At 61.1% G+C, this 15,437-nt stretch overlaps 1 protein-coding gene across 2 annotated transcripts in view; it reads right to left on the bottom strand.

The window, feature by feature from the left end:
* The window catches only part of SMOC2 (SPARC related modular calcium binding 2), a 159,282-nt gene that overhangs the window by 42,438 nt on the left and 101,407 nt on the right, over positions 1–15,437 (bottom strand). For both annotated transcript variants that reach the window (XM_066247721.1, XM_066247722.1), the window contains exon 8: positions 2,352–2,538. In XM_066247721.1, coding sequence (XP_066103818.1) covers positions 2,352–2,538 — 187 coding nt within the window. The remainder of the gene's footprint in view (positions 1–2,351; positions 2,539–15,437) is intronic.

The following is a 15,437-nucleotide window of genomic DNA, read 5'->3' as shown; positions in this document are numbered from 1 at the left end:
GCCGGACAGAGCGGCTCGGTCCTGACAGCTGAGGGTGTCTGTTGGCTGGTGGCAGGAAGGCGTCTGCCAGCCCCGCTCCCCGGGCGGGGTGGACGCCCCGACAGAGACGCACGGTGAGCAGCCGGAGCCGTTTACTGCGCGGGGGCTGCTTCCCAGGAAGGGCGTCCCAGAGGGTGGGGCTCGATTGCGATGTGCGTGGGATCCGAGCGCCCCCTACCAGCCCCGAGAAGATGCCGTCTGGCTCTGCCCACAGGGTGGGCTCGTCGGCAGGGGATCCGCTGGCCAGGCGCCACGCCGGGGGCGGCTCTGCTGGGCGCACCGTCTGAGGGCGCAGTGCAGGGGGCTCGCCGGTGTCCCTGTGGCTGGGATGGGCGGTGCGCTGACCACCAGGCCCAGCGTGAACACAACCCTGCTACTCTGATTTCCGAAGCCCACGGAGACCGCTGGCCCGGGAGGCGGAGGGCGGGCCAGGTGTGGTTGTCGGCGTGTGGAGGACGCAGCTGCCCGTGGTCACCACCCTTGCAGCTGCTGGACGCTGCTTGCTGTGTGTCCTCCCCTCAGTGACCAGTGGTCACACGAGCCGTGGGGGAGTCACTCAGGACGTGTTAAATGCTCACGCCTGGCCACCAGAGGTCCACCCAGGGTCTGACGCTGACGTTAGACATCTCGGTATCTTTGCAAACCATTTACATACGAATGTACGTCAAACCAGAGGCCACTTCACGTAACAAAAAGCTGCAAAAAACACGTTAAGTCACATGGGTACCACCTTCTGGACAAAGCCCGCGTCTGGCAGAGGACGAGAGGCGGTCAGTGCTCTGCTGAAACGCAGACCTGAGGAGGAGCCTTTCCGTCTGGCCCTGCAGGGGACACTGCTGTCCCCGTCTCTTTCGAGTGGTGACGTGGGGATGCACCGACGTTCACACCATAGAAAGCCGTCAGGGGCCACCACTCCCCTCGGCCTGGGACGTGCTGGCTCCTTGCCCAACACCGGGGACCAAGGGGAGCCCCCCCGGTAGACACTCAGCAGCCTGTGCACGGGAGCCCGGTCGACACTCAGCAGGGTACACGCCTGTGCACGGGAGCCCGGTCGACACTCAGCAGGGTACACGCCTGTGCACGGGAGCCCGGTCGACACTCAGCAGGCCACACGCCTGTGCACGGGAGCCCGATCGACACTCAGCAGGCCACACGCCTGTGCACGGGAGCCCGGTCGACACTCAGCAGGCCACACGCCTGTGCACACGGAGCCCGGTCGACACTCAGCAGGCCGCACGCCTGTGCACGGGAGCCCGGTCGACACGCAGCAGGCCGCACGCCTGTGCACACGGAGCCCGGTCGACACTCAGCAGGCCGCACGCCTGTGCACGGGAGCCCGGTCGACACTCAGCAGGCCACACGCCTGTGCACACGGAGCCCGGTCGACACTCAGCAGGCCGCACGCCTGTGCACGGGAGCCCGGTCGACACTCAGCAGGCCGCACGCCTGTGCACACGGAGCCCGGTCGACACTCAGCAGGCCGCACGCCTGTGCACGGGAGCCCGGTCGACACTCAGCAGGCCACACGCCTGTGCACGGGAGCCCGGTCGACACTCAGCAGGGTACACGCCTGTGCACACGGAGCCCGGTCGACACTCAGCAGGCCACACGCCTGTGCACGGGAGCCCGGTCGACACTCAGCAGGCCGCACGCCTGTGCACACGGAGCCCGGTCGACACTCAGCAGGCCGCACGCCTGTGCACACGGAGCCCGGTCGACACTCAGCAGGCCGCACGCCTGTGCACGGGAGCCCGGTCGACACTCAGCAGGCCGCACGCCTGTGCACGGGAGCCCGGTCGACACTCAGCAGGCCGCACGCCTGTGCACACGGAGCCCGGTCGACACTCAGCAGGCAACACGCCTGTGCACACGGAGCCCGGTCGACACTCAGCAGGGTACACGCCTGTGCACACGGAGCCCGGTCGACACTCAGCAGGGTACACGCCTGTGCACACGGAGCCCGGTCGACACTCAGCGGGCCACACGTCTGTGCACACGGAGCCCGGTCGACACTCAGCAGGCCACACGCTTGTGCACAGGAGCACGTCTGTGCACACGGAGCCGTTTCCCAAACGTCCGCCCCGCGGGAAGGAAACTGCACCCACAAGTGCCGGCAGTGTTGCCTCCCGCAATCAGTACCCGGTGACCCTCAGAGGGCGGCCCCCTCGTTTCCCACAGCCAGGCCACTGGTTTCCGTGGACACGGGGCACAGAGAAGTGGGGGCGGGCCGGGGGGCGGTGTGAACTGGGAGTCCGCCCTCCTGCTTCCGCTCGCTCCCCCGGGGTCTCCCCAAGCCCCTGGGAGGGCTTTACCTGGTGGAGGTGCCCGGGATTGGGCGTCCGGTGTCCACCAGGACGCACCAGCAGTAGCCGGTGGAGGGGTGGCACTGCACCGGCTTGTAGAGCCCCCCGTGAGCGCACTCAGGGATCACCACATTGTCGTTCTTGGGCTGCCTGGCTTCCTCCAGGGCCGACTGCTGCTCCTGGTCGCACGAGGACACTAGAGGGAGGAAGGGACAGGTGTGAGCACGTGGCCTGGACCCAGTCGCACAGAGCCTGAGGACGGCTGCCCCGGGAGTCCCGGGAGAGAGGGACAGAATGGGACAGAACAGGACAGAACGGGCGGGGCTGGCCGACGGGGTGGAGGGGGCAGCGAGGGGGGGTCAGCAGCGCCCGGCCCCCACAGGGGCCTGTGACTCCCGGCTGACCTGATGCTCCCCTGCACTCCTGCAGCCCCAGGGGTCGGGCCCAGGCATGGCCACAGCCTCTCCGCTCCCGGGTCCCAAGTCAGGCACACGCCCGCCACCTGAGCCCCCATTCACACACCAGGAGGACACTGGGGACGCCCGCTGCCCAGGGCCCGCTCCCGGGCTCTGACTGAGGCTCTCTGTGTCTGAGACGCCCCAATGGGGGCCTCCCAGCGGCTGCCTCTGAAACGGCCGGTGGTCCTGGGAGTCGGGGAAGAAGAGGCATCCCCCTCCAGCCCTGTGCGCCCATGCTGTGCTGTGCTGTTCTGCAACTGTCCGTGTCAGGACAAGGTCGTTACTTACAAACCCCAGCACCACGCACCCTCATGTATGAAGGTCGATGCTGTTCACGCCCACAGTCTCCGTGTCTCTGTGTCTGGACGGGGTCTAACCCTCCACCCCAGAGCTCCCTCAACGCTGCCTTTGGGGGTGTGTGTGTTCAGACACGCTCCCTCTGGACTGGGCCCCCGGATGGGGCAGCGGCCCCCGCGTGTCCCCGGCAGCTGTGGGGAAGCTCCAGCCGGTCCACGGGGACGACCTCTCTGCTCCAGCCGACAGAGGTGCGCTGTCCGTGTGACACATGGTTGACATCAAGGTCCCCCGGGCCCCCACCCCACCTGGGAGGAACCGAGCGAGGGCACGTGCCCCCCACACAGCCCAGGACCTTTGGGCAGAGTGTCACTGACCGGAGTCGTCACTCTGCAGGAGAGACCCATGGTCCGTGATGGGCGAGGTAAGGTGGACAGCTGAGCTCCCACGTCCCTCACTGACCGCCCACTAAGAAGTCTCACCAACACCTCGTCACACCCACTCACCCCCGTGCACAGACAGCAGACACCTAGGGGCACTTGTACAAATTCCCGAGTCAGAAAACACATTCACAGGAAGCAGCTGTTCACACAGACTCCCTCCCTCTGCACGCAGCACACAACACAGGCTTAGCACAGAGTGTCATCTGGCGATGAATACGGCTTCTTGTATAAAAGGTCTGCACTATGCACACGTGCACGACTTCCGTGGAAGAACACGGAATCCACGTGACCTCTCAGGCTCTCTGACGTCCCGACTGGCCGCCCAGGCTGGCCTCAGCTGCCCCGAGGGGCGGACGAGCAAGTTGAATGAAGCCGGGTCTGCCCAGGACGGGGTTTCAGGGGGTGATCACACCGCCCACGTTAAGGGTCATTCGAGGCTCACAGGTGCTGAAACTGTTTTCAGGGACCAGCGAGGAAGGCCGGCCCCGGCCTGTGTGCCGCGTTCCTGCTCCGCTCAGGGAGCGTCTGGTGCCGCCACGGGGCTGCCTGGCGCCCACCCGACCCCGTCGGCCGGGGGCTGACCGCTGAGAGCACCTGACCTTGGGGCCACGCCAGGACCCTGAGAGGCCGCGGTCTGTGAGGCCCCCGTGTGTGTCCAACAAATCTTCTCCGGCTTCACTTACCCAGAACCAGAGTTCTTTTTTTGCCGGTAAGTTAAGGACTTTGATTACAGAGTTCTGACTGAAAGAGTCCAACACGGGACAGGGCCTTCAGTTTCATCAACACAGACACTCCGCTGATGCGCTCAGCGGCTGCACAGCGTGAAGGGGCCGCGCGCCGGGCACGGGGTTCTCGTGCACACGGCCCCTCGCACACAGACCAGCAGCGCAGCACCCCGACCACGCCCCTCCCCAGGGCTCTCTGAGTGCATCGTGCTGTTCACCAGACGTCCCGGACTTCCTCGTCCGCTTGAGTCTTCGCTCAGCAGGCGGACACATCGCCAAACCCGCCCCTGCGTCCACGGTTACCCTGAAGAAGAGAGGCTTTCCCTCCACTGGGCTTTGGAAACCGGCCCAGACGTGACGACGATCGTGGTTCTCTCTGAGCTGCCAATAAGTGACTTCAGATCCCGCGAGGAAACCGGGCCCTCAGGTCGAGCCGGAGGGTTCCCGCGGCAGCCGCGGCAGGGACCGCGCTCAGCAGGCATGCCGGAGACCGCAGCATCGCGTCAGGCTCGCTTGGCCCGCTCCCTGCAGCGCTGCTAGTGAGCAGGATTTATGGCGTGCCTGTCTGGGCTCAAAGGCTCACGCTCTGTTCAAGGACACTCTGTGTCTATGGAAACCGCTCTGCAAACGTCTCGGAACGTCCCCGTGAGGACCGTGTGTCGTGGTGGAAGGCCCGGCACAAGGAAGACCGGGCTCAGGCACCACCGCTCCAAACTCGCCGAGAGCGCGGTCAGACACCAGGGCGTTCCCGCCGCGTCAGAGAAATCCGGGTCTGTCTGTGCAGACATCTGGGCTGATGAGCTCTGGTCACCCTGGCAACTTGATCTGGAGAACCTGGCTCCATGGGGGACTCAAGCTGAGTGGAGAAAGGCAGCTGTATTTCTGTTCAGCAAGGGCCCTGGCGAACAGAGAGAACCTTCTGTAGACACACGGACGATGCCCCTGGAAACAGAGGCAGAGGAGCAGGACGCGGACGTTGGGAACCAGCTCCCCGGGAAGCAGCCGGCCGCTCTGCACCAGGTCAGCCTGGGCCACGGGACACGAGCAGAGGGAGGCGTCTCTGCACAGACACCCCTGCCCTGCACAGCACGGGAACCACATGCACAGAAGGGGACCAGGGGCACCGACGATCCTGTCCCCTCACCACACGGGAGCTGCAAGCCCTGTGACACAGCAGAGGGAAGCATCTCTGCACAGACACCCCTGCCCTGCACAGACGGGAACCACACGCACAGGAGGGGCGCATGGGGACTGGGGGCACCGACGGTCCTGTCCCCTCACCACCTGGGAGCTGCCAGCCCTGTGACACAGCTGGACGTGACCTCAAAGAATCCCAGGGTGGCGAGTCCCCGTGACGTGGTGGAAAACGTCACTGAGAGCTGAGGACGCAGTGGGAGAGGTTTCCCGAGGGGGAGGGGACACCAGGTGAGGCGGCGAATGGGGCAGCAGCGGACGGTGGACGTCAGAAAGCAGGGGCGGGCGGGGGACCGTCACGGGCGTGACGTGGCGAGCGTGTGAGGAGCTGAGGGCCGGGGAAAAGCGCTAGGTGGACGCAGGAATGTCTGTGACTGGCCGGGTCCCTCGGGGCTGGATACAGACAGGGTGGAAGATGTAGTCTGAACACAGCTGCATTTTTTAAAGTTAGGTTGGGGTCCATTCTGAAGGAGAGGCCGTGGGTAATGCTGCTTTTGCCACATCTTCACGGACATGCTGCTGGCACTGTGCGCCCGGGGCCCAGTGTCACCCTCAGCGCCGTCCGGCGGGGCCCCCTCCTCACAGCTGCGTCCACGCGCTCGAGCTGGGGCCAGGCCCCCTTGGTGCGCTCACCGTGTCGGTGGCTCCGGTGCGTGGTGTCCCGGGCCACGCACCCCCTTCTGCGCTCAGCAGGTCATGAGCGCTCTGGAGACGGTCTGCCTCTCTATCTTTTCACTGAAATGTTGGACCAGGAACGTGGCTGCCATTCCCCCTCGTTTACATCAGTCACTCAGTCCCACAAGAGGGAACAATTCAGTCTTTTTAGAAAGTCGCTCTCCATAAATATAAGAAAATGTCCATTAAAAAATATTATTTTATTTCCCAAACTAGTGGTGGTTTTCAATGACTCAAATGTCTCTGAAGTTTTCTTCCAATTCTCTGCCGCCCCCAGAGAACCAAGCACATGGCAGTCAGACTTTTATGAACTTAAAGGAAAACAACCGGCGTCGGCGGTGGTCTCCTCAACACAGGCTACTTGGTCTCGGCAGGAGGCTGGAGCATGTTCACAGGAAGCAATCACAAATTATATCCACTCTTTAAAAAAAGAGAAGAAAAGGAAGAAGAGGGAGGACGTCAGACTCGGCCTATCAGGAGGGCGGCTGCGCAGGCCAGGGCTCCTGGGCGGCTGCTGCTTCGCGACCTCACAGCAACACTTAGGGTTTTCTCGTTTGCCTTTCGACAGGTGTAGGGTCCTGAGAGGCCGAGAAAAATAAGAACTAAGACACTTGAAACTGTCCACCTTCCGTCCCCACGCCCGGCCCCACAGACGCAGGACGCCGACGCCAGCCGCACGCCGCGGGGCCTGGTCCCTCGCTGCCTCGGGAGTGCCTTGTTCCAGCGCCGGCACCTGTCCCCTTTGCGAGGACGCCGCTCCTGGGCCCACACCCACCACGCGGGGTCCTTGCCGTCTGCCCGGCGGCTGGGGAGGGCATCGCCTTGTGGCTGGCCACTGGCCGGCGTGGTGGTCACCTGGCTGCTTGTTAAGGGACACTGTGCCCCTCTGTCCACATCACAATCCGCTCTTGGCACATTCTGTGCCCCCAGAAGCACCTCATTTTTAAAGGGGTGCCCAGAATTGCTACTGAAGGGAGGCCGATGCCCACGGCGTCTCCGGGAACCACTGCAGGGCCTGGCGCTGCCCGCACACCGCCTGCTGGGTCCTGCCGGGCCCGCTGCACGCACTGGCGTGGCCTGCACACCGCCTGCTGGGTCCTGTCAGGAACCACTGCAGGGCCTGGCGCGGCCTGCACACCGCCTGCTGGGTCCTGCCGGGCCCGCTGCACGCACTGGCGTGGCCTGCACACCGCCTGCTGGGTCCTGTCAGGAACCACTGCAGGGCCTGGCGCGGCCTGCACACCGCCTGCTGGGTCCTGCCGGGCCCGCTGCACGCACTGGCGGCTGACTCGCATTGACAGGGGCACCTGTACGTCCACTTCCACCCCCTCACGCATTTCTCTGCTGAGTCACGAAGTAGCACTAGGCACATGCAATGTTCCAAGTCAAAGGGCATTTAATCCTCTGGCAGTCCTTCCGGAAACGTGGCGTACTGCGTGGCGTGAGGGGAAGAGGGCAGCTCAGAGGTGAAGGGACCGGCGGGCGAGGGCGGCTGGCCCGGCCAGGGCTCTGGGGAGGTCAGGTCCGCGGGGGGACCCACCACACGCTGTCATCCCAGCCTGCCGGCCTCCGAGCCCAGCCGGGAGGAACTCATGGAACAATACGTGAGTAGACTTAGGAGAGATAACAGGTCTTGCAAAACCAAAGGGGCTGCTTAAAATACTAGAAATCATACTCGGTAGCTGTTAAATGTTGCGATAATGTTTACCCTAAGTGCAAACATTTTCAGCTGTGGCAAAACCAACAGCACTCAGGGAAAGAAAAGCTAGGTACTCACTTTTATTAAGGTTCACGACTTCAATAACTCAACAGCAAAACTGTCAGGAAGCTGGGGCTGGAAGACAACCTCTATCTTCTGAAGAGCACCCTGGGTCAAAAAGCCTATCCTAACATCGTGTCTAATGATAAAATAGTGAGTGCTTTCACTCTGAGACTCACACCATCTCACCAATTCTGTTCCTCAGGACAGTGTAGGTCCTAGACACAACAAGGCTTAAAAAGGACATACAGATTTTTTTAAGAAAAAAAATGTAAAACCATCTTGCATCATGCACGACAGATTGTATACATTTTTAAAAATGGCCTGACCTGTGGTGGCGCAGTGGATAAAGCGTCAACCTAGAAACACTCAGGTTACCGATTCAAAACCCTGGCTTGCCTGGTCAAGGCACATATGGGAGTTGATGCTTCCTGCTCCTCCCCCTTCTTTCTCTCTCTCTCTCTCTCTCCCTCCCTCCCTCCCTCCCTCCTCTCTAAAATGAATAAATTTAAAAAAAATTTAAAAAAATTCCAAAGCATCTACAGAGAAAAGCTGCTGGAATCAGTGACTGTAGCAAGGTCTCAAGCCTCCAAATCAACACGCAGAAATCACCCGGGTCTCTGCACCCTTATAAAAACACTGGAAGGTAAAACGTTGAAATGCGACTTGCAAAAAATTCCAAAAACGTGAAATACTTAGGAATAAGTTGATTAAAAAAATACGTGTAAGACACTAGAAACTGAAAAACGTTGCTGAGAAAAATGAAAGGAAACCATCGACAAAAGAAAAAGGCACCAAGGGAACGAGAGAAGGTATTTGCCAGCAATACCTCTGATGAGGGGTTAAAACAGCGGAAATGTATATGAAGAACTCTCACAACTCAAAAACAACGAAATGACACAATTAAAAATGGTCAGAAGACCTGAAGAGATGCTGTTCCCAGGAAAACACACCCATGGTCGATACTCTTCAGATCTATGAAAAGATGCTCAACCTCATCAGTGATTATGGAAGTCCAGGTCAAAACTGCCGCGAGGCGCCACGTCACAGCCGTCAGAATGGCCGTCACCCACGGGACCGGGCGTACGTGTGGGAGAGGCGCCACGTCACAGCCATCAGAATGGCCGTGACCCACGGGACCGGGTGTACGTGTGGGAGAGGTGCCCTCACACGCTGTTGCTGGAATGTAGCCTGAGCCAACTCTGGGGGAGAGGCTATGGAAGTTCCTCACAAAGCTAGAGCTAGAGCGACCACAGGACCCAGAACCCCTCTTCTGGGTATTAATTCATAAGGACACACCCACCCCTGCACTCACTGCAGCACGACTCACAGTGGCCAAGACATGAGAACAACCCAGGGGCCCTTCGACGGGTGACCGGATGAAGAAACTGAGCTAAGGGACACAACTCAGCCGAAGGAAAAGATGAAACACTGCCATCTCCCGGGCGCTGGGGATGGCTCCTTGGCCTCTGCCCCAGGCGCTAGAGTGGCTCTGGTCGAGGCAGGGTGACGCCCCGGAGGGACAGAGTATCGCCCCCTGGTGGGCGTGCCGAGTGGATCCCGGTCGGGCGCATGTGGGAGTCTATCTGACTGCCTCCCCGTTTCCAGCTTCAGAAAAAGACAAAAAAAAAAAGAAACACTGCCACCTGTGACCACGTGGATGGATCCTGAGGATACCGTGCTAAGCACAACAAGCCAGTGGGAATGTCAAGAACCAGAGGAGCTGCCCCGCATGTGAGACACAGCAGACAGCAACCCAGGGACACACAGACGGGGACACCAGAAGGGTGGTTCCTGTTGGGGGGGGCATGAAGAAGTGAAAGGGACAGATGGTGATGGAAGGAGACCTGACTCTGGGTGCCGGGCACACAGTGTGTCCAGGAAACGGTGCTCACGGAGTGATTAGTCCCAGCAGGACTCGGAGCCGTCGTCTACACCTTCCTCTGAACGGTGCGTTCCTGCCCTGAAACGTGGGACAGAGAGCAGGACGCGAGCACCCACGGGCGCGTCTGACCGCACACACCAGGAAGCTCTGTGGGTCCCCAAGTCGACGTCACTGGAAACCGTGAACGAGATGACCAGGATGCGTCCCATCAGGACTGGGGGCACGTCCGTGTCAGTCACACATCTCACTCAGAAGCATGTTCAAGTGCAGTGCCGTCTGTCACGGGAAACTCTGGAGTCTGTCTGGGCTCCTCGGTGGAAATCTCAGCGTCCTGCTTGAGTGGCCGGTGCCGGCCGACGTCTGTTACCACTGGCCAGCGTGACCCCGGCTTCCCGCAGGCCCCACTCTGACGTGCAGGCACCAGGCCGGGGTTCTCTGATGGCCCCTGCACACAGCCCCAGCAGGGCTGGGAGACACATCCTCCCCTGACCACACTCACCTCGCCCCTGGCTGAGCCCCACGGTCCCCCCACTCAGGACAATCACAGAATCGCTCCCAGGAACAAACAGATGGCCCCATCGCCCTCTCTCCCTGAGTCATGGGGGTGTCTGTGGCTCCCCCCACATTGGCAGGGTGTCTTCCCTGCTCTGTGATGTCGGGATCAACCATGTGACCTCTGCAGCTGCCGTGGGAACAGCCCGGTCCTCCCTCATGCGGGGAGGACAACAGACGGACCCGACCGGCTGCCCGCGCTGCTGCCAAGAGTCCAGGCTCCTCGTGAACGCAGCTGTGGCCCCCGCCCCATTCCGAGGCCACTGGGTGTGCGCCTCAGAAGGCCCCCGACACATACTTCGCCGCCCCTCCCCCTCCGGGGTGCTCCAGGATTCTCAGAACACACGCTGTTGGAAACCGCCAGGCGTCTTGCTTCTGCGGGCTCCCTGTCACGGTCGGGCATCAGCGCCCCGCCCTGGCCTTCCACCAGCACGGGCTGAGTTCATCACGTGTTCACCGGACAGACCTGGTCGGCAGACACCTGCCTGGGGCGGGGCTCACAGAAAGGGGAGCTGCTAGGGGGCGGGGGGAGACCACAGGCAGCGGGGGCCTGACCTGGGGCCCAGGGCCGGGCACAGACATTTCCACAGATGGGAAGGTGGGAGACCACATCAGGGTTTTGCAAGGGCTGTGACCACATCTGGGCCTCAGACACCCCATAGCAAGCTCTCAGACAGAGGACCATGAGGCCTTCACAACCAGAGGCTGCAGGACACAGAGAAGAATAAACACTGAGAATAGTACAAACTCAGTTAAAAGGGCGTAGATAACGAGCAACAACAGCATAAACAGCTGGCCGCCACACTGCAGGCGTGCCCAGTCCGCTCCAGTGGCCGCCACACTGCAGGCGTGCCCAGTCTGCTCCAGTGGCCGCCACACTGCAGGCGTGCCCAGTCCGCTCCAGTGGCCGCCACACTGCAGGCATGCCCAGTCTGTTCCCCTGGCCGCCACACTGCAGGCGTGCCCAGTCTGTTCCCCTGGCCGCCACACTGCAGGCGTGCCCAGTCTGCTCCAGTGGCCGCCACACTGCAGGCGTGCCCAGTCCGCTCCAGTGGCCGCCACACTGCAGGCGTGCCCAGTCTGCTCCAGTGGCCGCCACACTGCAGGCATGCCCAGTCTGTTCCCCTGGCCGCCACACTGCAGGCGTGCCCAGTCTGCTCCAGTGGCCGCCACACTGCAGGCGTGCCAGTCTGTGCCAGTGGCGGCCACACTGCAGGCGTGCCCAGTCCGCTCCAGTGGCCGCCACACTGCAGGCGTGCCCAGTCCGCTCCAGTGGCCGCCACACTGCAGGCGTGCCAGTCTGTGCCAGTGGCGGCCACACTGCAGGCGTGCCCAGTCCGCTCCAGTGGCCGCCACACTGCAGGCGTGCCCAGTCCGCTCCAGTGGCCGTTACACTGCAGGTGTGCCAGTCTGTTCCCCTGGCCCCCACATCTGCTCCAGTGGCCGGCACACTGCAGGCGTGCCCAGTCTGCACCAGTGGCCACAGGTCTCTGACCTTCCCTCCTGAGACGCCCGGTGCCCACGCGTGTGAACCTGGCCGGAGGCCAGACCAGGGATGAGCCCTGTGCCTTTGGTCTCAGGCAGATACGAGCTACAGGGGCTCTTACATGGAAGTTACCGCATTTCCCCGTGTATAAGACTCACCTTTTCCGAAAATTTTGGGGTCTAAAGACTGGGTGTGTCTTATACAGTGGTTGTAGATTTTTTTTTACTTGTAAATATTTCCCACTTTTTTGCAGGAATGATTTTATGATGAATAAAACGAGTTCATTAACTTTACGTAGTACCTTTTTTTTTTTTAATCAAATTTCAGGCCCCAAAACTAAGGTGTGTCTTACACGTGGGCGCGTCTTATACTCGGGGAAATACGGTACTCCCTGCCGAGTCCGCTCTTGAGGGGCGCATGCGACTGCTCTCGTCTCAGCTGGCGGACACCGGGGGCTCCACTACGCACAAGGGGGTCCGTGAAGCACTGTGAGACCCAATGGGACTCTCATGTGAAAACAGTTCAGGGATAAGATAACAAACAGCTCGCTCAGTAGGATCCCACTTACAGAGAGCAAGAGATCGATACTTGAGAACACCCAGTACGGGCTTTCCACGTAGGAGCTTGTTTGCATGTGAATCCTGTGAGGTCCAACGCTGTCTCCATTTTACAAATTCAGTAACAGGTCAGAGAGCCGCCCGGCTCCCAGCCCGGCCCCGGGGTCTGAACGGGGTCATGGGGACGGGGTGCGGGGGGGGGGGGCAAGTCCAACAAGTTCCCGGATCACGGAGAAGCCAAGCCTGAGTGTTCATTCATCACAGGTCGGTCGCCACATGTGGGTTTTTATTTTTCCTTCGAATTGATTACTTAATTCCTACCCATGTTGTCTCCATCAGTCATGGAAATGTTTTGTGGTTTTCTTTTTAATTACGCAACACTTATGATGATCAAAAGCAAAAAAAAAGAAAAAAAAGTGAAATGGAAGGAGGCCCGTGTAGACCTTGATTTTCTAGACCCGGCAGCTTGGAGGGGGAGGTCTTGACAGGTATCGTTTTGATGGTGGTGGTGCCTCACACGTCCACGTCCAGTCAGAGACCGAGCGGGCATCCATGCGGCCGAGGCTCTGCCCGTGAGCGGCACATTGGGCTGGCTGTGGGATTCAATTACAGAAGGGGATTTCTAAGACAGGCTCTCTAACCAGGATCGTTGCTAGGACAGTGACCTGCGCGGCGGGCATGGGACCACGTCTTCTGCTTGTTCCCCGTCAGCCCCGGCAGTCACAGCATGAGGTGGGTACGTCACCAGCGAGCCACCGGAGGGAGGCCCCACAAAGGTCACCTCGCTGGAGACGGCAGATCTGGACGAGACTGTGTGAGGACCCACACGCACCGAGGGGCTCAGAAGCCCCAGCTGGCCCCGGCACCCGCCTCTCGCTGCCCTGGGGAGCTGGGGCCGGCCTCTCGAAGAAGCGCAGGAAACGGTGGGTAAGTATAAGGGAAGCTCACAGTCAAAACCTGTATCTCCAAAGTAATTCAGATCTGGGTGTAAGTCACAGTCCCCGTTTCTCTGGAAGGAAGACGGTGGCCACGGGGTCTGTCCTGATTACCGTCCACGCTCCTTCCCCAGAGCACAGACCCAGACGAGAAGGGACCGCAGACCGAGAGCTGGTTTCTAATGGGAAACACGAGTCCTGGACCCAAAAGACAGGATGAAGGCAGACCCCTCTGAGGGACCTGGGAGCCCGTGAGGGTGAGGGTCCCAGCCACCCCCTCCCCATCAGGACCACTCCCTGCGTCTTCCACGTCCCCAACACGCACAGGGACCATCCGTGTCGAACGTCGGCCCGTCCAGATCCCTCATCATGGCATTTGCCCTGACGTCACTCTGAGACCAAGTCATCCTTTGTCGCCTTCTTCCCCCCGTCTCCGCCCCCGGTCTAATTCTCCACGGTGCTTCCAAGACCCACCCAGCCCCTGCTCTGCGTGCCACTCGCTATCCCCAACCGCAGGGCCTGGGCACTGCCAGCTGCCCAGGAGCCCCAGGCCCTCCCACCCTGCACCTCTCACCCTGCGGGCCACCCCCGGGCCCTCGTCAACACTGAGACGGCCCCACCGGTCGCCTGCTCCCTCGAGGCCCAGGGCGCAGAGCCATTGCTGGTCCCCGAGGAGCAGAGCAGCACTGTGCTGCGAAGACGCGGCCACCGAGCCTCCCCTGTACGCCCTCCAGAACTGGGGCTGTTTCTATGAAAGGAGGTCAGAAAAGTAGTCTAATTTTGTATGTGGATGCCTTACAAGAAGAATCAGAATGTGTTCCGCCTCCCGGAGAAGGCCCAGGTCGGTTTCCTGACCAGCTGAGCACGAGCCATGCGGCTCCAGCCCTCCATCAAGTCACACAGGGCACCCTCGGCCCACAGCCCGGTGGCCCAGCTCCACACAGAGAGCCTTCTTTGCTTGTGGACAGAGCAAAGAATAAGGGCTTATGTTTTTGTTTTTTAAAGAAGAAGAAGAGGAAGAGAAAGAGGAGGAAGAGGAAGAAGAAGAAAGAAAAGCCGTGTTGAACAGGGCAGACGGCTCTCTGGGAGCCCTAGCCCACCATGTCCTCCCCCAGACTGGCATCGCCTGGCCGGGTTCTCGCTGCGTCCGATTCCACAGCTGCATTGTGGGAGCAGCCCCGCCCACAGCACCACAGAGACAGAGAGCCCAGGACACAGGGTCCCGTCCCCCACTGTGTGCAGCAGACGCACGAGGACCCGGACCACGAGCGATGCCATCTTGGGGTGAGGTCTGCACCCTGAAAATCAGAGCTGGGGGTCGGTGCCCCAACACCTGCAGGCACGCCCCATTCCCTGCCTGCGTGTCCCCGAGACCAGCACAGGGCGTGGTGGGCAGAGGGCTCCTTCAGGCCAGTCCTGAGGTGACACCGCCGTCCTCGGGGACACGTGTCTGCAAGCCAAGCCCTCTGGTCTCCTTCGTAGGAAGGACAGGGCGGGGCAGGCGTGACCAGGACACACTTGGAGACGGACAGACGGATAAAATTATAGCAGAGAAGACCTCGGGGACGGCGAGGCCAGTCTCCAGACTGGACAGAAGTCGCAGGACCAAGGCCATGTATCTGTGTTTAACTCACTCATGGTCTCGTGCAGGCACCACCGCCGACAGCTGAGGGTCAGTCAGGAGCCAGCGGGCTCGGGTCACTTCTGTAAACTCTGAGTCTTTGCCCACAACGTGCTGTGGTCACTCCACTTCACAGGTGACCCCCTCCCTGCACCTGGCCCACCGTGCAGGGGCTGTTAGACGACCAGCCTGGACTCCCGGGGGTGAGGTGGGAAAGTGACTAAGTGTCCAGAGTCAGGACAGAGGCCACTGCTCAGCCCCACAGCTCCTCCCCCTCCACCTGGGAAGAGTCTGACTCAGCGGTTTCCGGGGTGACCACAGGGCCCTTGGGAGGAAGCCAGCCTCCAGGCCTGGGCTGGGCTCACAGGACACACAATGACCAGCATTCTTGGGGGCCAGGCCCGCTCCACACGCTGACCTCAGCCCTCCCTCAGCTGTGTGACTCTGGGTGGTTCTTGCCTCCTGGTCACCTGGGGAAACTCAGGTCTGGGAGCTTCCCAGCTGAGCTGGA

The sequence above is a fragment of the Saccopteryx bilineata genome, chromosome 12, assembly GCF_036850765.1.
Source record: "Saccopteryx bilineata isolate mSacBil1 chromosome 12, mSacBil1_pri_phased_curated, whole genome shotgun sequence".
Classification (NCBI taxonomy): Eukaryota; Metazoa; Chordata; class Mammalia; order Chiroptera; family Emballonuridae; genus Saccopteryx; species Saccopteryx bilineata.
The sequence above is the reverse complement of the archived record's forward strand: the minus strand, read 5'-3'. Positions and strand labels throughout refer to the sequence as shown.